General features: G+C 46.1%; 1 protein-coding gene across 1 annotated transcript in view; it reads right to left on the bottom strand.

The window, feature by feature from the left end:
- The window catches only part of LOC144753452 (cytochrome P450 2D17-like), a 441,302-nt gene that overhangs the window by 131,227 nt on the left and 284,947 nt on the right, over positions 1–25,128 (bottom strand). The window contains exon 7 of the mRNA XM_078641141.1: positions 251–438. Coding sequence (XP_078497267.1) covers positions 251–438 — 188 coding nt within the window. The remainder of the gene's footprint in view (positions 1–250; positions 439–25,128) is intronic.

The following is a 25,128-nucleotide window of genomic DNA, read 5'->3' as shown; positions in this document are numbered from 1 at the left end:
TTTGTGGAGCTATATATATGTAATCTACATATATATTTTTATAATATTTCCGGGGTCCCCGCACGTGGGCGGGAATATTCAGTGCTTATGACTTTGATGAGGATACCCCTGGAAGAGAACTAGGATTACAGGTAAGTAACTTATCCATTTTCGTCTGGGATAGATCAGTGATTAATATCACCTGGGGCTGGGAATAGTCATAAAGAATTAGGGTGGTCAGATATAAGAGTGAAATGTAGACTTTGCTTACCTTAGCGATAAAGAATCCTTGGATCTCTGTGTCACGGCACGTCATGTGCGGCAGTGACAGTGGAATGATATCTCCACAGCGTTGGATCTCATGGATCACAGCATTGGTGAAGGGTAAGTTGATCTGATCCTCCATTGTGGGCTTTCTACCTCGTCCAATCACTGTGTCAATCTCTTTGTGTACCTCACCTAGAAACAAGAGGGAGGCTTTTTACAACTGTCGAATCCCCAGTCTTCTTTCAGCAACAAGCCCAAGAACTTCAACTGACCGATTCCCATTGAGCCAAATCAAAGCAGAGGTGTGCTGTTGTACGACAAACTCCTGACAAACAAACCTCATTATTCTAATCTCGGAGATAAGCCAAGCATTGTAAAAGCCAAAAGGTCTGAATGTTGCTTTATTTTTATGTGCTTTTTCACAGCTCTATATGTTAAGTATTTTGCATTCATCCGTATTTTTATGTGTAGTAAGCTCCTAGGTGCTTTGAAATATTTTTTAACTTTTCGATACGGCTTAATTGTTTATTTTAGGCAAGCAGTTTTACGAGGCATGAAGGCCAGTGGCGCATTATACCACGGTGGTACCTGTTAGGTTTGTTTTGTTTTCTTCACCATTCTAGGGAAGGGTTCAGAGGGGGAAGAGAGTCAGAGGTCTAGTGGGTGGACAGCCATTATAGATTTAAATGTGGGTGCCATGAGTCCAAACTGCTAGCATGCCAAAATAAGCATATTTGCACCCGTACGCACTTGGATGTCGCCTGTCGCAAGGACCCGGCAGAAATTCGGCTAAGATACTTTTATTATGTATTCGAGGGAGTCCTTGCTCACTATAACCCCAAATGCTCAAAACAAGAAGAACTGTTACAAACGTGCTCCTGGGACGATACTCTGCCCTTTCTCTTGTGTATTTGCAGGTGGTTCTGTACAAAGCACGAAGGGCCTAGGGAGCCCTTGAATGGGTCCCAGAGACAAAGCTCATTTGTGAGGGGACATGCTGGAGGGTGCCCCTATGGGAAGGAGAACTCTGAACCTTTAATGGAGCTTAGGGGTGTGGACCTCTCGATCAACTGTCTTTATTTTAACTCTAGATCACTTCTAAAACATTGTATGGAGTTGTGGGATACTACTTTTAGTTTGAGGCCTGATTTAGTATTCATCACAGTAAAACTACTTAACAGTTTCACCCCCCTGGATCTAGCTATGGCGGTACCGGGCTGCTACAGTATGTTAAAGCGTAACCGCATTGGAAGGAAAGGTGGTGGAGTGGCCATCATTTACAGGGATGTGTATGTGTTTGAGGGGGTATACACCCGTTACAACGGATCTTTTACTCCGCAGACCCATTACAACGCGACCATTACTCCGCATACCATTACAACGCATTGCGCTGGGGGGCGCTCTAGGATAGGGAATAAGTATAATTTACTATCCAACACCTTCCCTAGGGTCCACGGGGACTGGAGTTAGAATAGTAAATTATACTTACCACTATCCAGCGCCCCAAGGCGCTATGCGTTGTAACGGTATGCGGAGTAAAAGTCGCGTTGTAATGGTCTGCGGAGTAAAAGTATGCGTTATAACGTCATACATCCGTTTGAGGGTATTAGGCTGAATGAGTTCTTGATGGAGTTTTGCGAAATTATGATTTTGCTACTATTATTTAATTCTGCTTCCAAATTAGGAGGAGCATTACTTTACAGGCGCCCTGCTGGCAGCGAACCTTTCTGCGTTGCTATCACCAACCATACTAAAGTTTGCCCTTTTTCTTCTCATTGGAGACTTTAATCTTCACTATGAGGTGAAGCTCGATTTTTTGAGTGCAAATTTGGAGAATGAGATGCAGATTTTACTGCTCACTTGAAAGATAAAATGTCCAACCCATATTGCAGACAACTCGCTTGAATTACAATTTAGTAATTTAAATACCTTGAAAATACAGTCAGAAGACCCTATCACGTGGTCGGACCATGCCATGATCAAATTCAACATCTCATTGCTGGGTGGTCTCCAGTCCAGTTGTAGGCCGGCTCTAGTAATGCGGCGAACAGGAGGAGAGTTAACCCCACTAATTTTAGCTGTAATTTCACCCCTCCTGAGGTCACAGAGAGTATCTCAGTGGCTAAAGCAGTACCTGCATTTGTGGGTACTATAGCCAAGGCCATTGATGTCTGTGCCCCTCTGAAGCAGAAAAATTCCTCTAGGTGAGCTATATCGGCAGAGTGGTACACAGCAGAGTTGAGGGATGGGAACAAAGAAGTGTAAGTCATTTGAAGTCCACTGGCAGTCCACTGAAACTCCTGTGGACCGGGACGTTTTTAAGGAAGCACTCCAAATCTACCATAAGTAACTTCAACAGGCTAAAATGAATGTTTCCTCATGTAATGCAACTGGCGCTATGTAAAGCGCTCTGATACCCGATTCGGGTAAAGTTTGCCCTATATAAAGCTCTGTAAAATAATAAAATAAAAATAAGAGACAGTATTTTGTCAGAAGGATTAAGGAAAACAGGTGATCTCCTAAAGAATTGCTTATTTTTGTTCAGGAGTTGACTCACCCAGTGGTGCTGAACTAGACAGCCAGACACTCAGTTTGATTTTGTGAGATTTGGCCCTGTTTTCAGTGACAAAATAAAGACCATTTATTCAGGCTTTGCAACCCAGCTTTTTATTGGGTGAAATTTGTATAACGACATTAGCCCTCACCCTCCTTTATCCAACAGGGGCTCGTTCTCTGAATTAACCAACTGGATGGTGGAAGACACTATGTTAAAGGTGAAGTCGGGCTCTCCATTAGATCCCGCCTTACCCTTAATGTCAGTCCTCATCTTAAGAGTACTTGTGAATAAATCACTGAAGGATTATCTAGAGACCTTTAAGCATGCTCTAGTTCTTCCAGTACTAAAGAAAGCAGATGCAGACACTTTCAATTTGTCTAATTGTCGGCCCCTCTCTCTCTTGGATTATTTGGCAAAGAGTGAGGAAACAGGCTTTTCGGACACCCCTCCCCTCCTTTTGGCCCTATTTGGATACTAACTGCTGGTTTTTCGACTCGGAGAGTGCAGTGAGGCCTGCTAACCAGTCCTCATTGCCAGTGTTCTAACCCATCACAACATGTATGTTGAATTTGCTACCCTCATTTGGACAGCAGACTTAATTATAAGTCCCTAGTATATGGTGCCAAGGCTACCCAGAGTATGTAAGTTAGAGTGTCCACCCTGGGCTGCAGCCCTGATTGTTCTACCCTGAGTGTGAAAGTAAAAAATAGCCCCTGTTCAGCTGCTGCAGCATGAAGAGCAGTTTTAAAACTGCTAGTTCGACTTAGCCATTTAAACAAATGGCAGAGCCCCCACTTCCCTTAACAATATATATGTCTCCTCAAGAGTGAGGCCTATCAATGCAAGCAGCAGTATGCTAATAAGTAGGACATATAATTTTAAATGCCATAACAGCAAAACCTGCTGTGGAAAGGGTAATAGCCCCATTGGCTCATACAGGGTTACCGTCTGAGTCCTCCTAACTTCTTAATAAGACTACTAAAATGGGTATTTCAAGGTAACAAATTAATTGTGGCATTAAACCTGACTTGATGCCCAAGTTCAATTTAATGTAACTTTTAAGGAACGACAACTTCTAGAAAGTTGCCACTCTGTCGCCCAGTTTGTCCAGTGGCCTTGCACAGTTGCTGGTCACCAGACAGCCTTCTGCCCTCCGGGGGAGTCGTGTGAATGACTCCCAGGATCCGTAACAACAGAGGTCTGCCACAGAGGCAGATGCCACCTTTCCCCTGCACTAAGCCAAACAGGGTGTTCGCTCAAAAGGTGAGCTTCAAAGGGGAAGAGGACGGCCTCTTTGTTCAGGTAGAGAGACTGGCGGCAGGAACAGAGAGGGGACACCGGTTGTCAAACCGGTTTTCCAGTGGGTGGGTTTTGCACAAGTAGCTACACCTCTGGGGTGGGCTACCAAGCACCTATCATCCCAGGAAGGGTTCAGACATCTTGGGAGTGGGCAGAATAGTGCACCATGGGATTGCTAGACACCACACATAGCCGGAGTCATCACAGGGCAGGAGGTATTCTGGTAGGCCATTGGCTAGTGACCACATCATCCCTCAGGGCACTTTCTGGGTATAAATATGTCACCCCTGGCACCCTGAATCTCAAATAACAATGGAAGTGGTGAACAGACCAAAGAAGAACTGCCCTTCTGACCCCTGGACCTGGCAAGAGAGGCTGATCCGACTACTGGACTGCACCTGCTGCACCTTGGGATAGCAAAGAGAGGACTGTGCCTGTGTCTCCTGGCTCGTGGGAGTCACTCCTAAGCCTCAGACCAAGGAAGTGACTCCCAGGGTCTGTCAGTTGATCCCCTGGAACCAGCACCAGTGCCATTGAAGCTAAATTAGCACATTCCAGGGAGTCAATAGCCACGTTTTTCGAATTGCTGCTGAGAGCTGACGAGCAACTCAAGAGAGCAATCCTCGATGAGCAAAAGTTGCACGCAAGTCTGCTGGACCCAGGATTGTCATCTGAGTCCAGATTGGTCCCCAACCGACAGACAGACAACCGGCATTACCCAAAGGAAACTGCTGAACACACTGTGTAAGGAGATCTGTAGCCCAGTCGCAGCTGTCCTTATACTGCCTCATAGAGGACTTTGAGGGACACTAACCCCATTTCCAAAGTTACCCCGTGGACCGACAAATAACTACAAGGACACCCTCCTTGATCGCACAGCACCCAGAGTATTCTTCAGCATCCTGCATTCCCAGCAACAGTTACCAATGCTATTTGCATTTTGACTAAAAAGCTGAGATGTAGGTTTCCTTTAAAAACCCTTATCTCCGGATCCCTCCGGTGAATGTTGCTCATCTTGGTGTCTAAAAATTCATAAAAGTATAATCTATGTTTATAAATTGGTGTCAGATTTCTTTCATGATGCAGGACTTTCTTATTTCGTGGTTTGGGACTTCTAAATGGTTTACACAAGTTCCTTTATTTAAAGCTTACTGCTAGATGCCAAGGATGAGCTAAAGGTTTCACAAATTTGCCTTACTGGAGCCTGGGACTGCTGCGTTGGTCACTGTTTCCCATCATCTATTGCTACACATGCTGCATGAAATCAGCTTTCATTCTAGCATCTTGCAATGGTTTTGCTCTCTTTTGAGCAATAGGTCTAAGTCTGTACAGCCACTGTCTTTTAAGTCCAAGCCAAAGGTTGGGAACTGTGGTGTTCCTGAGTATTCGTCCCTGAGCCCTACTTTGTTAAATGTTTATACATCACCTCTTGTATTGTTAGAGCCTGAGCGTTTGAGATCGTTTCCTATGCTGACAATACACAGCTCATCATTTCCATCAATGAAAGGAATACAGAGACAAGAGGAAACTTAGTGAAGTATCTTTAGGAGGTGGCTATTTAGATTTGTCTCACTGTTTGAAACACAACGCAGAGAAAACTGAGATCCTGCTCTTTGGAAAGGTTCTCGGTGTCTGGAATCATTGTTGGTGGCCCACGCTCCTTGGCCCTGCCCCAGGCCCAGAAGAGTAGGTAAGAATCTGGGTTTTGTGATCAATAACTATTTCTATGGAGGACAAGGGGAATGCTTTCTGTGGGAGTTGCTTTGGTCTCTAACGGACCTTCCACAAGATAACACACTGGATTACTGTGGCATGGCATGAGACTATTTTGCAGGACTTTTTATGAGTAGATTAGACTATGGGAATCCATTGTATGTCAGAATGGCTGACTATTTGTTCACTCATCTAAAATTGATTCAAAACTCGTGGTGAGATTGATTCTCAACAACTAGGAGCTCGTTTTCAGTTTGTTTAAATTTCTTCATTGGCTACTAGTCGTAAGAGAAGTATTTTCAAGCCACTTTGTCATGCGTTGTAACCTCCCTTATCAGCTTTGCTACCGTATCCTATATAGTTATCGCCTATGATATTATGGATTTTTTTTGTCTCTGAACAATTGTAAAGCGCTCTGGTACCCGGTAGGGTCATGTTCAAGCTATGTAAAGCTTTCTAAATAAATAAATACAATAAATAAATAAACACTGAACATTTTGTGAGACCAGAGCAGTGGCCTTAAATTGTAAAGTTGTTTTTCACAAGACAGTGCGGGCCCTTCGATCTGCTAGTCAGACTGATGCATTGTAGGCAAATTCAGAAATCTCAAATGGGGATTGCTCTTTAGTGCCGGGATATCCCTTCGTGGATGATTTTGCGCTCTATAAATGCTATAAACATGACATCACTATATGGTGTTGGGCCACACGCTTACTTTGATTCTCACAAAGGCAACCCAAAAATAGGCACAGACAGTACTTTAACAAAAACACACACACACAGGCAATGCACATTCAGGCACAGAAAGTTATACGTGTACAGAAATAAGTACAAACATGTCTATGGGTGGAAGAATGCGTGGGAGGCTGTGTTCCATGGATCCGTGGGCATGAGCAGATATGTAGCTAGTACAACATGGCAACCATAACGGAATCACTGTTTTGAGTGCTGCTTTGAGGAACACTATAAAAGAAATGACCACATTCTATAAGTTGCATGTCTAAAATCAATATATTGTGATTGTTGTAATTATAGAGTAGGGTGCATTTGGGTTTTATATAAGTTGGACTGATAATACGAACCAAGCATGTGCAGAAGCAGTGCCAGAGTGTTCCGACTGGTTCAATATGTTCAGATTGTTGAGAAATCAAGAGAAAGAGTGTGTTTCTTGTGTATTTGTGTTTCTGGCATGTGTTCTTGTGCATGTGAAAGTGTGCCTGGGTGTGCGTATCCATCATTAAGAAAAGATGAAGCCTAGTGTTGACAAAGACAGCGGTGAAGCCCAGCTCCTGCCAAAGGCATTTGATTATGATTCCAACAATTTATCTTAAGGCATGGATGCTAAAGAGGAGCACATAAGGGGTAAGACACCCTCCCCAGCCACAGGAGCCCCTAACAAATATAAGGTAGGTCAGGTATGTTCCTATGTGTGCAACTTTTCAGTCACATATTTGAATTCTAGTGACACAGCTAATGAGGTTAATACTGGTCCTGACATTTGTTTTTACGTATAAACCTTAGCATTTTTACAGGGGGTTGCTTCTGGGTTGGATAGGCAAAAATCTAATTGAGCAGTATCCAGAGCATGGACAGCAATTTTTAGAGATGTGTCGGTCAGAATGGTCTAATTTTCTTTAACGAATGGAGGAACGTCTGTTGTAGTTTACTGAAATGAAGTGAGAGTGATACGGTGCCGCTCGCAGTCACGGACTTGAGGAGATTGGTGCAGTCTCTGTATTAAGCCTGGGGAACCGGCCTTTTCATTTGCCTGCCTGGACCCTTGGAATGCTGTAGCTGAGCTCATTGCTTGAGGAGGGTAGCGGAGCGGGAGTGTGAGTCCCAGCAGTCTTTGCGGCGCCTCCATCGGCCGCACCTGGTGACTCTTCCCGCCCCCACCTTCCAGGTCCTTATCTCGACTCGCGGCCCCCGCTCCGCGGGAGCCGCTCGCAGTCACAGACTTGAGGAGATTGGTGCAGTCTCTGTATTAAGCCTGGGGAACCTGCCTTTTCGTTTGCCTGCCTGGACCCTTGGAATGCTGTAGTGGACCTCATTGCTTGAGGAGGGTAGCGGAGCGGGACTGCGAGTCCCAGCAGTCTTTGCGGCGCCTCCATCGGCCGCACCTGGTGACTCTTCCCGCTCACCGCTTCTTCCTATAAAACCACGCCTGAACACGCGACTCGTTCGAGCACGGGCGAGACCGGACCGGGCCACCCCCCTTGGCCTGTGGCTAGTTCTCCAGGAGATATCTTATTTGGCACTTCACCGACCCAGGTTGGCTGGGATTCATATAAAGAACAAGGAAAATGTCATCAAGGGAGACGAGGAGCAAAGCCACTGCATCGACCTCCATGGTTGCAGGTACTCTGGATGGTTTCCTTATTAGAGCTAACTCCGTGGTGAACAATGAACTGTCGGTTCTAGAAAAACGGCTCTCGGATGGGATCAAAAGTACCTGACGATCCTCTTTGGGATTAATTGCGAATGCTAGATCCCCTGAAATGGTGGATGCTTCTCATATAGCTCTTCTGGACAGCATTGACCAAACAATTGAGTCTGTCTTGCAACAGCTAAGGACCTCTTCATCCTCACACCGAGACTCCCTCCAGACTATACCTGAGGTTGTTCCTGTTTCAACATCTGAGACAGTTTTGATATTGGATGAGGGGAGGGACCCAAATGTATCTCACTCACGAGGTTTGTGGGAAGGTGCTGTTCCGAAAAGTAAAAGAGGGAGACAGTCTCAGGGTGCAAAAAGATCTAAATTAGATCATGCCCTTAGTAATACTGAGAATATGCCCCATATAGTGGAATCCCCTCCCCCTACAACTGTAAATGTAATTGCGAGTTCAACCCAGCCCTTTCAAACACAGGTGACAGTGCAGCCTGGTTCTTTTATTTTTGGTGAGGGGTCTTGTGGCGGGAGGGAACAGTCAACCCATTTTGTTACTAATGTCTTGAAGAAATTCTTAGATCCCCTGATGGCTAGACTTGACCGCATTGATACTAGGTTACAAGTAATAGAAACAGTGATCGGGGGGATCGAGGATCATCTGAAAACTATGGGTAGCACCCAAAGGAGTGACTCCGACAAATACGGGGGTCCCCCTTCCTCCTAATCCATCTAGTCTGTTAACTACAAAGAAAACTAATCCCTCCATTCCAGTAAGCGTACTTCCAGCTAATCTACCAAACATTATTCCTGTACCCGCTCCAAGGCATCTACCCCCCGTGCCCTTAGCACAGAAATCTAAGCCGGTAGTACCAACGAACTTAACGAGGCGAGAAAAGACCCCCACTGAGACTGGTGACCGATCTGCCCAGAACCTTAGCACCCTAAGTTGGAAAAATATAGTTAATTTACCCCCAGAGGCGGCCTCCCATGTGGTAATTTTGACTGGTGTGCCTGAGCTTACCAACTCTGCACTAGAATCCTTTGATTCCTTAAGAAACAAAGTGATCAGTTGGCTGAATATTCATAGGCCCCTTCCCCCCAACATGAGAGGTGAACTGTTGATGGTTAGGAGGGTCCCCTGGGTGGGAAACACCACAAAGAAAATCAAGGGTGACTGCATTCTGGTAAACTTTAGAGATTCACAGATCATTTCTCCCATCTGTAATTGGCTGGGCAGCCCGGGAAACACAACTATCCAACTGTTGCCATTGTCCTTTTTCTACCCACCAAGAAACTTCTGCATGCATCCAGGGGTTGATGAAGGTTGGACAAGGGTGGGACCAGGCTCTCATGGCACAAGGTACATGCCTATTCGATATGATGTACCAACCCTGGGCAATTATTCACACACTAATAGGTACAGCTGCCTCGATCAGGTAGATTGACATCAGCGGGAGGCACGCACTGGGGGAAGAGAAGGGGGTGCCCCATACAGCTCAGCTGGAGACAGTGGCAGATATCTCTGATACTGGCCACCTTGTTTGTGATCATTTACTCCCTGGCCGGGTGAGCACTATTAATGTAGAATCCTCTATGCAACCTCCCACCAGCTCCCCCGGCCAGTTTGTACTAAAAATCCTTTCCTGGAATGTAGCGGGCCTTTGTAACAAACTGGCCTGCCCCGAATGGTGGTCATTTATAGATCTGAATGACATTTGTTTATTCCAGGAAACATGGGCGCGGGTGGAGCAGTTCCGCTTAGGATTTGCCTCATTTTCAGTCCCTGCAAGGTGGGCGGAAAAAGGTCGACCGTCAGGGGGTCTAACAATCTGGGTAGCAACCCACCTGGGCTGCAGTGCTAGAATTATGGACACAGCCTCAGAGGATGTTCAGTGTGTGATCTTAGAGTGGCAGAATGGCTTCGGACTAGCACTGGTCAACATCTACTCTAGACCTGTGAGTGTCACCTCTGAGTCTGAAGCCATTGAAGAGCTATCCTCCTTCCTAACTAATATTCCAGAGGGAGTTACCCTAGTGGTGGGAGGAGACTTTAACTCCCACTTTGAACCACTTGAGGGTTTGTTGGATGGCATAAATCAGGAGGAGGAGGACGTTTGGAAAATTCCTCAAGTGGCAGGCCCCTCGGCAAGGACATGGACTCCCTTGGCCGTTCAAATCACTTCTCTGACGCTGAGCCATTTGATCAGGGCATGTAATGGCCGTACAAAGTCTGATAACCCGCCCGTGTCCACCTTTAACAAGCCAGGGAGGGAGGCACGCCTTGATTATATTTTTGTTGAGTGTAGGGCTTGGAATAGAATATTAGACTTCAGGGTTACATACAGGGGGAGAGCGATCACAACCCTCTAATTTTGGATTTTTATCATGCCTGGCATTCATAAGAGCAGCTTACCATTGTAGTCCGATACACCCAACAGGGCCACCCTGTCAAGCAATAGACGCAGGGTTAGATGGGATAAGTTGATCAAAAATCCTAATGGGCTAGCTAAATTGTATGCCCAGGTAATCCCAGCACTGGCTGACGTAGTTGCTCTTATCGAACAGCATTCTACGAATGATTTTTATGAAAGGTTGGGAGAACTTAATAAAGCATTACTAAGCAGCCTGTCAGACATTCTAAATCCCCCAGGTCCTTGTGGAGACAGGGCTGGAAGGAAGCCATCCTGGTACAACAGGGCATGCAGATTGGCGAAAAGTGAACTCCTTGCCGCATTAAAACAGAATAATAATACGAAACTTATAAAGAATAGGAGGCAAGTTTACCGGAACATGATCCACTATGCTAAGATTGAGTGGGGAAATGAAAATTGGGCAAAGTTAACATCGGCTCTAGCGGTAAAAGATGCACGGAAGTTCTGGCAGATTATGAGCACTGGCTCGGCTGAACCAGAGCTGGCAGTAGCACCGAACATTGCTGCAGAGGTATGGGAAGAACATTTTACTACCCTGTATAAGGGGGATATCTCCTGCACGAACTCCCCCCCAGCTGATGTATTGATCGTTCCTGTCCCTGCCTCATCCGAGATTAGGTTCATTTTAGGCGAGGTCCGGGCTGCTATAGCTAAGCTCCCTGTGGGCAAAGCCCCACGGTTGGATAAGGTTCCGGGCGACCTTTATAAACATGAACCCGAGATTTGGGCTCCCTATCTTTTAACAATTTTTAATGCAGTCCTGGGGGGAATGGCAGTCCCAAGTACTTGGCTGGGAGCAGAGTTGGTCCCTATCTATAAGAAGGGGTCGTCTCTGCTCCCAGCCAACTACAGGCCAATCAGCCTAATTGATGTATCTCAGAAACTCTTCGCTAGGCTGATTTTGGACCGCCTCTTGGACTGGATAGAGGACTTTGAAATTTTAAGTGAATGCCAAGCGGGCTTCAGAAAGAATGTATCCACCACCGACCAGATTTTCAGATTAACCATGCTCTTCTGGAAAACGGTCAAAGTGGAGGGTGGTTCACTATATACTGTTTTCGTAGACCTCCGTGCGGCCTTTGATTTGGTCCCACGAAGGAAACTTTGGAGCATTTTAGGGGACAAACAGCCTGATTCATGTACGGGCCGTTTTGCGTGTCCCTAATAGCGAATTATAGCGACTCGCTATTGAGGAAACGCAAAACGGCATTCATGTACTTTTCGGGGAAAAAATAGCGACTCGCACGCGGGCGCTAAATCCGTTAGCGACTAACTAAAAACGCAGAAAAATCGCTATTCCCGGCTACCTGCGTCGGGATTGCGACTCGCAATCTCGTGCGATCGGGATTGCGACTCGCATTCTCGCGCGATCGGGAAAACGGGAAGTCGCTTTCCGAGCACAGTGATGACATCACAACCAGGAAGCAGGCAGTTCCCACCCCCAAACACCACAGTGAGGCAAACCTTCGAGGGAGCAAGTCGGAAAGCAGACGCTAAACCAGCGATAGCGACTTCACAAACGACTGTAATAGCGACCTAACTGCTGCCATGTCTGAGGAACCTGTCCCTGGCCCCAGCAACAGCGCAGGACGAAAGAGAAAGCTGAAGTTCTCAGAGCAGGAGCTCGAGAACCTTATTGAAGGGGTGGTGGCCAACCATGACAGGCTCTTCGGGATCAACTCCAGGAAGGTCCCAGAGCAAGACAAACGGAGGATCTGGCTGGGAATAGCCTCCAGCGTGAACTCGGTGGGTGTGGCCGATAGGTCATTGGAGGAGCTTAAGAAGCGATGGTACGACCTCCGAGGTCGTGCCAAGGAGAGGGTGGCGGAGCGCCTTGGAGAGGCATCGGGTACTGGAGGTGGCGGACCGACAGTCCCACCCAACACACCCTTGGAGGACCAGGTCGAGAACACCCTTGAGAGGGAGGCGTGCGTTGGCGTCACCCCTCTGGACTCCTCCCGCCCCACCCAAGGTAAGTGGCATGCGACTGCGACCCTGTCCCCTATGACCGTCCCTGACCAAATAGGCTCACTTATTGGCCCTTAGTCATGCCTTTGTTGCGCATCAGGGTATGCCCTGAAGCATTGTGGGAGATGTAGTATGTCCACAATGTAGTAGTACCACAATGCAGCCAGACAGGTCCCAAAGTACGCAAATCCACAGCCATCCAGGGAATGTCACCCAGCATGCATGTAACATCAGCACGTCTGGCAGTCACATGCAACTAATGAGTATCCACTTACCCTCACAGGTGGCGCAGAAAGCAGTGACAGCGAGAGGCTGCAGATAGATGAGGAGGCCCAGGAGGAGGATTCACAACCGGAAACCCAGGCACCAGCCCCTGCCGCTGCAACAACACCAGCAGCCAGGCCCCCCACCGTTGTGGCCCCTGCATCTGCCATCCCACCCGCAGCCAAGGCCAGGCCCCCCACCGTTGTGGCCTCTGCTTCTGCCATCCCACCCGCATCCAAAGCCAGGCCCCCCACCGTTGTGGCCTCTGCTTCTGCCATCCCACCCGCAGCCAGAGCCAGGCACCCCACAAATGTGCCTCCAGTACCTGCCGCACCAGCAACGCCTGCTGTGACACCACCTGCAGCTGGTGCTACGTCATCTGGGCCTGCAACAGCGGCAACACAGTGGCCAGCCACTGTGACAGGCCAGCAGAGCAGGCGTGGGAGCTCTCACCGTCACACCACAGCTCCAATCAGCAGGAGGGGCAATGGACAGCGCCATGCCTGTATGAGCGTAGAGAGGCGCATGCTCAGGATCCATCAGCGCCAGTCACAGCAGCAAGGTGCCATACAGCTCCAGCTGCACAAAATTGGGCGCAATGTGGCGGGAGTGGGAGACCGCATGGACCGCATGACGGCAGCCATGGGCCGCATGACTGCAGCCATGGAGGCAAACACTGCTGCGGTGAGCAAGCAGCGCAGGGCAGCAAGCCGGCGCCACCACCAGCTCATGAGCCGGCTGGCCTCCTACAGCCGGTCAAATTATGTGGCTGCAAATGCCACCTCCCAGTTGTCATGCCGGTCACTCACACAGCAGCACCAACTAGTTCAGTGCTGTGAGGACATCACCAGGGTCCTGGAGCACCTAACCACCGCGGTGACGGCACTACACCCTCCAGCTCTACCTGCCACTGTAGGGGGTGACGATGGCAGTGAGGGGGCTTCAAGCGTCAGCAGCCAATCTGCAACACTAGTCCCGCCACTTAGGCGCAGCACCAGGGCAACGCCTGGTACAGGTGCCCCGGAGGAGGATGAGCCTCAGAGGCGGCTGGGCATAACGCGCAGGAGGCGCACTTGACTCTGCCCGAAAAACACAGGCACAGGCTGACTATAAGCCTGCCATTGACTTGCACACTGCAGTATGAAGGAATACTGTTGGTTGTAAATAGTTGTACAGATTACCTTTTTCTTGTGAATGAAACAAATATATTTATTTTGCTGCACACATTAGCCTTGTGTGATCATTACATTTTGCATGCAATTGTGATATGTGGGGTGGGGGTAGAGGGTGGGCTAGAAATTGTTCGCTGTGATGTGGTTGCGACGTCTGCTGGGTTCTCCCCGCGTGCATGGTGCGCATGTGCTGGTGGCCGGTCGTCCCCTTCTGATTCACTGCCTGAGATCTCAACAGGTATCCGGCGCTTGGTTGCAATGTTATGAAGCATTGCACAGACAGCCACAATGCGGCAGCAGGCAGCAGGACTGTAATACATGGCCCCACCTGTCTTGTGCAGTATACTGAACCTGCTCTTGAGCAGGCCAAATGTCCTTTCTATACAGTTCCTTGTCCGGATGTGCGCAACATTGTAGCGCCGTTGCTGAGGTGTGGCAGGGTTGAGGTAAGGGGTCAGGAGGTATTCCCGTAGGGCGTAGCCACTGTCACCTGAATGAGAGGAGCAGATGTTGATTGCCTGTGCAGCGCAGTGCCTTCATTGCAATGTGACATTGTCGACAAAGTGTACTTACCAAGTAGGTGTCCTTCCCCAAACTCTCCCCTGAGCAGTGGTGTGTGGAGTCCGCTGTGCCTGAAGATAAAGGAGTCATGGGTACTCCCTGGGTACTGGGCGACAATGTCAGTGATGATGGTCTTGGCATTGCAGACCATCTGTATGTTGAGGGAGTGGTAGGACTTCCTGTTGTGGTACATATACTCCGTGGCAGCTGGTGGGCAGATGGCGACGTGGGTACAGTCTATGCAGCCGAGGACATGGGGAAAATGGGCTACATTGTAAAATTGAAGTTTTGTCAGGTCCAATTCCTGTTGGCTCGTGGGAAATGTGATGTGGCGGTGGAGCTGGGTGAGCATGCCGTCAACGAAAGTGTGGAGGCAGCGTGACATGGTGGGCTGGGATATCCCCCCAGCAGCCGCTACTATGCCCTGGAAACTGCCGGAGGCCAGGAGGTGCAGGCTGCACAATACCTGCACATGTGTAGGCACCGAATTGTTCCGCCTTGTTGGGTGCTGCATGAGGGGGTCAAGTTCATGTATCAGCCAGATGATCATTTCCCCATTCAGCCTGTATTTAGCATATATCTGTTCTCTGGTTTGGCCCAGCAAGGTGACCCGCTGCCGGTAAATCCTTTCCTGCCTCATGCGTCTCCTCCGTGCTGCTCGCTGTAGCCTTCGCCGCCTCACCACCATGTACATTCCTGGCATTGTGGAACGCCTAATGCTGCTGCTGAATGTCCTTATGTGTGATTGGTCAGGCCTGGACCTGTTGGTGATTGGCCAACAGTTTTTCAAATTTTTGTTAATCATGGCTTTTATGGTTACCACCTGCTTTGAGTTGTTAAAGCTCTCTCAAAAAGCGGGGGGGATTCTTAAATTACTAAAAAAATCCACGTCAAAACCCATCGGCCCACCTCTCGAAATTTATTAAATGCAGGCATGGGGAGCGGTGATCTATGGAGGCGAACTGTGGGGCCACAGTTGTCCCCCAGCAATTACCGTCACGGAAAATAGGTTTCTTAGGCAGTTGGTATCTTTACCCGCTAGTACAACCCCTGCTCCCCTTAGGTTTGATCTGGGACTGAGATCACTTTAGGAGGAACTGGGACTCAAGCCCTTAACTATTTGGAGGCGACTCTGGGTAACGCCAGAACTCGCCAGTTACAGGCACGAGCTTTCAGAACTGTTAAGACTCCCAGAAGTCTGGAAACTCCCCTGGTTAAAATATATAAGGCAGGAAGTTGAGAGGTTAGGTTGCCCTTTATTGTGGATTAACCAGGAAAAAGCTTGTAGTGGCATATCCCGTAAAGAGCTAGTTAGTCTGTACTATGATCACAATCTGTCTGCTTGCTTATCGAATATCCAAATGGGGACACTGTCGAGCACATTCTTGGCAGTGAAAGACTATTATAAATTGGAGACTGCCCTTGATGATATCAGCCCCACTGATCTTAGGAAGTTGTATCTCCAATGGAGACATGACTCTCTACCAATTAGAGCCCTCACTAGCCGTTGGCGCCCCATACCCCCAAAAATTGTCCAGCCTGCACCGCGGAGTTAGAAAATGATCTGCATGTAGTGTTCTTCTGTCCTTCCTATCAGACACCTAGGAAGAAATGGATTGTTCCAATTTGCAAAAACTTGGGGATTAGGCAGTGTTTTCACTCCTATCGAATATTAAAAACAGATTTATCTCCAGTAATTGTTTTTGCTGTAACGAAATTTTTAGCTTCCATGTGGAACATCAGAAGAAAATATGTGGTAAAATGAGATCTAATGTACCGGTGTACAACTTCAGGGTGCTTAAAGGGTATTAGTGACCAGAGGGACCTTGAGTTGACTTTCTTTTTAACTGTAGATAATGTTTTTATGATGAATTAGTCTCATGCCAAGTTCTACTCCTGTAATTTTATGTAAAAATTGTAACAATGTATGCTGTGATTCTATCGTGTCTTCTTTTATGACATTTCTTTGTCGAAATAAAGATGAAAATGAAAATGATACGGTGTAGTCAATGTAGAAGCCCAGAGATTTCACATAGCAAGAAAGAGATGGTGGGAGTTAAATCAAGAGAACAATGTCAAATTATTTTTTGTGCTTCAGATTGATCAGGAGCCCAAAACGGCCCATTAGCACTACCCTATTAATACTGTACCCTATCAGCAAAGATTTTCATCAGATTGTTCAGGTCGATGTTCAATGAAGAGACTGCCCAGTAACAAGAACAATCTTTTCAGTTTTGGAAACGACAGTGATCGTAGCCAGTTTCATGGAATCTGTAGGAATCACATGCTCAACTATTTCATTGTAGAGTTTCACTATGCATGTTCAGCAGATATGGAACTATGCCTGATCTGAAAACTATTGACAAAAGACCTTAGTCCACAGGAGATTTTTTCATAAAATATTGACCACATTTTTACCAGTTGCCTTTGTCAAATGCTTTCCTTCATGCCCAGACTGGCAAAAGTTTATGAGTTTTGGAAAAATTAGTCTAGTGTTTCAGCGTGGGGTTTGCTCCCAAATGTACATAAATATTGTTAAGGACATTTACGCCCTGCACTCCAGTATCATTTTGGCTCTAGGTTTCTGGTACTTTGACCTCTGCAGTGGCTGTAACCTGCTACACAGGTCAGCCTCATTTGGTCTGTTTGAAGAATAGTCATTCTTATTTCAAAACTGATTTTAACTGTCACTCTGGTAATGTATGTGTGCAGGAGCCCGGCATAGTTTCACACAGTACAGACAGTAGAAGGAAAGGATAGATTATCCCACTCATTTCTTAAGCATGGATTACAACTACATGCTGTTCCAGACAGGCCTTTGTAGTGAGCTGTATACATTGTAATAAAACCCTAAAATGTAACTTTTGATAGAGAGTGCTATAAAAGCAAAATGTACAATGCATGGTAATCTATGCTGAAAAGACTAGTAGTGGATTTTATTTTTTATAATCCATTACCTTTATAACAGTTCCTGCAGGAACTCAACTGAAATGCGTTCCAAAAATTATTCGCATTGCTCTATGTGAGCAGGCCCACCTTTGGAGCCTATACCGTGCCAGCTGCTGTGCCACTGAACTGTTAACACAATTGTATTGTATTTTATTGTAATTGTCTTTATATAGCGCTTTCTACCTCTGACAAGGCTTTAAAGCACTTTATGGCAGGTAGCATGCTACTCCGTAACCCAGGGTTAGCAGCAAGTCCAGTGGTTATTAATAATTGTTGTAAATATGTTGGTTATTGGGATAGTTTTGTGCTCTGGGGAACGTGAAGCATTGTATTTGGTTCAGTTTCTATTGGTGGATTAAGGTAACAGGCCTTAGGCGTAATTATCATGCTAGTGCCAAAATGGGATAGGTAAATATGGTGTAGGAGGTTAAATACTGTGAAATAGTGAGAGATTACACAGATGTGGGGACTGTGATTAATGGGAGTGCGATGGTTAGATAGTATAGAAAAAGGATAGGTATTGCAGGAATGGTTACTAAAAACAGAGTTTATGATTTGTAAGGAGGAAGTATGATTAGTTTACTAAAGTATAGTAGAAAGTAAGGTGGCAAACGTGATAGAGTAGAGTAAATGCCGAAGTACTAAGACAGTCAAAGGCTGGAGTGGAAGTAGTGTAGAGTCAGATTAAATCTCTAGATATAATCAAACATTTTCACGCAGGGTTTTTTAAAATAATGAGACAGGATGCAATATGCGGAAGTATAAACAGTAGCAAAGAAATGCTGAAAGTTGATTACCTGTGGGCAGGTAGCACGAGTTGTTTAAGCCTTCCATTTTGCTATTGATGGCGCTGATACAATCTGTCGTTTTTTTGTAACTTAGATATTGAATTTTTTAACTTTGTACTTGTTTTTTTAAATATGGGAATTGACTTGTGTTATGCGCAGTTAGCGGGTCATTTAGGTTTATCTAGTTCAATTTTGAGGAGTGGACAATCCCTGAGGTTTAAATTGATGATTCCGTTATGTGTTTGAGACAGGTGCATAGACAGTACGTTTCTAGATGATGTGGTTCTCCACGATAATATGGGTTGTGTGTAAACCGAGTCTGATGATTTAGCAATTCTTGTTCTTAGGGGTCCCGGAGGGTATCTGTTTGTAGTCAGAAAATTGGAACATGCGGAATCTTTGTTGGATCACATTGGGAATAACCAGGACTTAACCAACCTTCTGAACTCTAAGTGCCAAATGCCCCAGACAGAAAGGAGGAAACACATGGGGGCTGCCAGGAAGAACATTTCCATTTGAATAGTCTCCAGTAATAATAATAGTTTTATTGTTCAGTTAATTAAAACCTTAACAATATTACATTCTCAAGTGCAAAAGTCTCCTAAAAGATTACATTATGGTATTCTAAAAAACATCATAAGACATACACAGTTGTTAAAATATTCTCCAGCTTGTCTCATTAAACTACTTTTGCTTTCAGTTCTTGTTCATGAATGCGGAAAAACGTTATCAGTTTGCAGTTCATTTGGGAATTGGTTGAGTCCAGTCCTCTTATAATAGCGGTTCTACACAATGTTATGCCTCTGGCCAAGAACGCTCTCCGTAAAAATGTAATTCGCGCTGGTTGCAGTATTTTAAAGTGGCATACAAGATGAACCAAATCTTTCTTTGGCATTTTTGGTTCTCCATTTGGGTCCTCAAGAGTAGTCTCCAGTAACATCATTCCAGTTCAGAGAAGGGTAGCAGTAGACTTAGTAGAGCCAGTCTCTACGTGGGGCTTCAACCAAATATTAGTTCAGGGACAATGATTTCCTTCAAAGTTCAGTTAGGTAAACTGGGATGGCCTAGGTTTCCATTCTGGATTTTGAGTGCATGAAATTCCGGGATACTTTTGAGGCATCTTATCACATACCATGGGCAGGAATTGCATCACATTGGGACTGTGAGTGGGAAGTATGGGAATTTTAGCAGGATTGGCTAGGCCACATCACTAATGACTGACAGGTAATTCTATGTCAGGACAGGAGGTGAGGATTATGCTTTCGCTTTCTTCGCTTTATTCTCAGCCGCTATTTTAATGCATTTTAACAAGATCCACATTTCCCAAAAAATACTGGGAATGTTTGCCAATTGCATATACACACAACAGTGACATTGCTTCTTTCAAATTCAAATTTAACTTTTTTCGGTTTTCAATCAGAAATCCATAAAAGTACAAAACATTAATTTCACAACATATAAAAAATTGGTCAAAATTAAAAAGAAGATCAGTATTTTGTCAAAGGTCCATGAGTTTATGCGTCTCTGTTATTTTTATAAGTTCGTACGATGTCTGATGCACAACCTTAGATAGTGTGCCACTGGTTTTGAGACCAAACTGTTTTCCAGAAACTGCAGCGCCAAAAAAGCGGGGCGACATGTTCTAATCTTCATTACTTTTAAAATTGGTAAAATCCACTTTTTTCGAAACGGGGTATAAAATTTACAAAAGAAAACAACGCGAATTGTGGACTGAGGGGAAATAAGATCGCAGGGGCATGGTGTCGAGTTATGTGTCCATACATTCTGGGTGGGGAATAGGACCATAATATGGAAAAGGTTGAACCTGAAACGAGTGAGAAGAAGTCTTTCAAATTGTGTTAGGTCATGTTGCAGATACGGTTGAATTGATGGAACCAGTTGAATCATTAGACAGTGTTGGACTGATGTCTTTCTTATTTCAGTCATTATTCTCAGTTGAGTTAGGTGAGACAGACATACCTTTTTTAGATCCTTTTTTGTTATGTCTGTTACTGACTGTGGTTCCTCAAAAAACCTCGAAAGGCCAATATCTGAAAGAAACGATTTTATGTAACATAACCATTTTATCTTCTTCATGTGGTCTAGTTTCATGCAATCCTCAATAATTGCTCTTGTAAGATGGCATTCGTCGGTGGCCCATATTCTTCTCCACAACATAATGGGTTGGATCTTAATGATGTCAATAACATGATCCAGTCCGAGTTCGAGATGGCAGCCAAAGTTGGTTGTACTCTTTGGAACTGCTAATAGGAATTTTAAGAATGTATTTTCCACTATCTGTATTTGTTCAGCATTTGCTATTCCCCATACTCCTGCTCCGAAGATCGCCGTGGTGACGCATTTTGCGTTATAGATTTTTAACATCTCGGCCAAAGGTCTTTTTCCTAGACGAAGAGAAAATGCTTTTAATGCACCGGTTGTTTTGATTAATGACAACTTGCAAGAGTTTATGGCTGCTTTCCATTTAAACTCTTCGTCAATGGTGATGCCAAGGTAAGAGTAAGTTTTCGTTCTTTCAAGCGAAAGTTTGTCCACGAAAATTGTCTTCGGTTTTTTTCCCTTACTGCCGGCGTGCATCACGTAGGTTTTTTTAATATTAACTTTTAGGTTTAAACCTGACATAAAGGAACAATAGTTATTTAGAGCCTTTTGCAGCTGGATTGGAGTGCGCGCAAGAATCACAGCATCGTCGGCGTACAGTAGTGCCGGTAATGGACGCCGGGCGATTTCTGGGTAATCTGTTACGCCCTGTAGCATGGCAGCTTCCAGTCCGTTGGTGTAGAGCGTAAATAGGAAGGGGGCCAGCACACACCCTTGCCTAACTCCTTTCTGGATTGTGAAGCTGTCTGTGAGTTGACCGCTGGTCCCATATCGTACTTTTCCCGTGGCCCCGGAATATAGCTCCCGGAGGAAGTCAACAATGGCTGAGTCAATTCCCATTTGCAGCATTAAGGACCAAAGTTTTGAATGTTGCACACAGTCAAACGCTGCCGTAAGGTCAACGTAGACCATGTGTAAACTAGTTTTTGTTGCTGTTGTATATTTTCCGGCCAGCAATGTTAAGTTCAAGACTTGGTCTACGGTGCTCAGTCCGGCCCTGAACCCGTATTGGAGGTCTGACATTTTCCCATGTTCTTTTGACCACTCCTGGGGACATTGCTTCTTAATAAAAGTGGACCCGAAACTTGGGGACCTCGCTGATTTTGAGCTGTGGGCTGTGGCACAAGGGGGACTCTTTAGTGAGCCCTTTATTATGGAAATGGGAACTTTTTTACTACCTTCACGTCACTGGACAAATCCAAGTCCTCCATTAAAAGGGTTTTCTCCTCTCGGGTTTCCTCGTTGAGGCAGTTGCCACTCGGCCCCCATGCCTTCTCTCAGTACCCTCCTAGAGGGCAAGACGCCAGGCAATATCAGGAGTGGGCAATATTAGGACCAGACCTGTTTTGTAGCAGGCCCGAAGACAGTGCTTCAGAGGCAGAGGAGAAATGGGATTCAACACTGCCTCCAATTCGGGTGAGTGTTTGCCCTTCTTCCTGTAATTAAAATAGGGAGTCGTATGGCAATTTTGTTCCATGTCTGGCAGTCAATCAAAAGCGGTGCATGGGTCCTGCAGACGATTCAGGGGTTTCACATAGAATTTTGAGGGTCCTCATGTCACGATACACACCCCAGTCCACTCTAGTTCTCGCAACATGAGTTGCAAATGGTGGATGCGGAGGTTGCCTCGCTCCTCTCAAAAGGAGCTATTTGTCCTACCACCCCTCATCCACCTGGCTTCATAAGCACCATTTTCCTAGTCAACAAGAATGACCGGAGTCAGAGACCGGTAATATATTTACGAGAGTTCAACGGGTGGCTGGTGTACGCTATTTAAAAATGGAGGGTATTCACCTCCTCCAAAGTTTTTACTTCATGCAGACTGGATGCTCTTCCTGGACTTGAAGGATGCTTACTGGGCCATACTAATTTTCCCTCCTCACAGGAAGTTCCTCTGGTAACAACAGACTGTTCGGTTTGCAATGCTACCCTTCAGGCTCTCCTCCGCATCTTGGTGCTTCACGTAGGTGTTCAAACCAGCCGTGGGGTACCTATGGGCACAGGGGATACTCCTCATCATTTACCTTGACGGTTCGCCCCTTCTGGCACAAAACCCCCGACATTTGTCAGTCCAACTGCAGAAGGCTGTTAACCTGCTCGAAAGCCTCGGATTTGTCGTAATCGAGAATACACCAATTCTAATTCCCTCTAAGAGACACGCTTTTCTGGGTTTTGTCATAGATTAACAGATTGCTTGCCTTGTAGGTCTCTTATCCTTCATCCAGGCCATTTTCCCAGGACCCCTGCACTATCGGGCTCTTCAGAGATTAAATGCAGCACACCTGCGTAAGGGGCTCCCTAACAGTCATCCTTTCAGATGACACGCAGGAGGAGATTCTTTCGTGGCTTTCCCTACTGGAAGCATAGAATGGGAGAGCGATTTTCGGTTTGGCTCCGGACCTCCTTATAGAATCGGATGCCCACAGGTCAGGCTGGGGCACTCAGTGTGGAGAATTCTCCACAGGATGTTTGTGGCCTCCTCAAGAAAAGAGATTACACATCAACTGTGTGGAGCTTCTGGCAGGTCCTTTGCAGTCCAGTGTTGGACCCAAGACAAGATCCAGTCCTCCGTCCTGCTCAAAATGGACATTTGGTCCGTCAGGTACATCAATCACCTAGGGGCACTCACTCAAAGGTTCTCTCGGATCTGGTAACCAACTTGTTGAAGTTCTGCCTGGACCATCATATCTTGGTTATGGCAGAATATCTTCCCAGCAAGGAGAACTGGGTGGCAGACTGGCAGACCTGTCACTTCCAGGACTCCAGACTTTAGAAACTTAATTTGAAAGTCTTTGCCAGCCTTCAGAATCAGTGGGGTCCTTTTTTGGTGGACCTGCTTGCCTCCAGATTGGATCATCAACTACCCAAATTCTTCAGTTGGAGACCTAACGCTCTGGCTGCAGCCACAAATGCGTTTCTCCAGAACAGGAAGCTGGAGACAGGGTATGCATTCCCCCCCTTTGCAATGATTATGGGGGCATCAGCCCAGATCCTACGCTAGTGGGTAGATGTAGTTTTGGTCACCCTGATTTGGAAGTCTCAAGTCTGGTGTCCGGTTCTTCAGAAACTTTCTTTGGATTTTCCAATCAGTCTTCCCCTATTTCCAACTCTCCTTCTCAACCTGGATGAGATCCCACATCAGATGGTTCAGGAGAGGTCTCTCCGCCTAATGGCCTGGCAGATTACAGGAGTCAATGGTCGCTCCGGGGATTTTTGACACAGGTTGAAACCTCCTATCTAAGGCCTGGTTGGACGGCATCATCAAGAGATGCAGGCATGTTTGGACGCAGTGGTGTTGCTGGTGTGTGCGATGGGGTTGTGATCCAGTGTGCGCCTACATAGTTCAGGTCCTGAATTTCCTCGCCAGTTTATCGCAGAAATGGCTGACATACTAATCAATCAACACCTTCTGTTCCGCTATCTTGGCAGGGCAGGTGCCCAGGGAAGGGTCCCTTGTGAGAGAACATACTTTTGTGTGCGCCTTTAAGTGGCATCCGGCTATCACTTCCTCCTGAACCATGTTATTCGGCTCTTTGAGATGTTAATAAGGTGCTTAACCTTTTCCTATCCTGGCAACCCAATAAGTTACCATCAATGAAGGAACTCTCAGTGAAGCTGGCGAAGCTGCTCTGTATGGTATCATGCATAAGGGTCTCAGACGTTCCGGCCCTAGACATTACTGGAAGGTCTTTTTCACCCTCTGGGGTGTCATTTACGCTGAGCGGTCATGCTAAATCCAATACTAGGGTCATGGAATACCCAGCCCTTCTCCTAGGTTATGTGTAGTTCAATGCCTTAAGGCCTATGAGGGCAATTCTGCTGACTTCAGGTCCCCGGGAGAGAGCCAGCTCTTAATCGCCCTTCAGAAATCTGCACAAACTGGTGTCTTCCCCAACCACAGCCCGTTGGGTGTGGTGGGTATGCAGGAATCTGGAGTTGATCTTAAATCTCTGGTGCACATTCCACTCGTGGAGTGATGGCCATGAAGGCGTTCAATTTGTGTGCCCTCCTGGAAGATATTATGAACGCGCTCTATTGGGCCTCGGATTTTACATTTGGGAGGTTCGATTTTAAGCTAGTGTTGGATGTGGCTCATTTGGTGGTGAGTAAGCTTTAAACTAGCATTATCCTCGCCTCCGGTGCGGACATAGAATAAAAAAATTCCTAGCTATCATAACAGAAAGTTTAATTTACAATAAGGACTGAGAGGCGTGGATAATCCCACACGGATTACTGATTCGGGAGACCCTCCCTGTGACCAGTAAGCATTTCATTATGTTCTCATTGTCATGGCTATTGTAGGTTTATGTTCATTCAATGAACATGTATTGAGCATACCTTGCTTATGGTGTAGCCTTGTCTGGGTACCCTCTTGGTAATTTAATCTCTTTTTCCATGAAGGAAAACTGGGAAATAGGGTTTTCTAAAAAAGGGCAATGGTGAGACTAGCGTGACAAAATAATAACTTAGGACAGTGGCAACGGACTATGGTGCAGACGCTACTACCTGATTGGACACTTGTGGACTGTTGGACTACATTTTCTGTTGTTGTTCTTACCAATTCACAGTGTTTCGTGGGAAATATGGTTCTTGTTAAAATGCAATAAAATGGCTGCTGAGAATAAAGTGGAGAAAGTGAAAGTATAATCCTTGCGTCCGAGTCCTT

The sequence above is a fragment of the Lissotriton helveticus genome, chromosome 1_1, assembly GCF_964261635.1.
Source record: "Lissotriton helveticus chromosome 1_1, aLisHel1.1, whole genome shotgun sequence".
NCBI lineage: Eukaryota > Metazoa > Chordata > Amphibia > Caudata > Salamandridae > Lissotriton > Lissotriton helveticus.
This window is presented reverse-complemented; position numbering and strand designations above follow the sequence as displayed.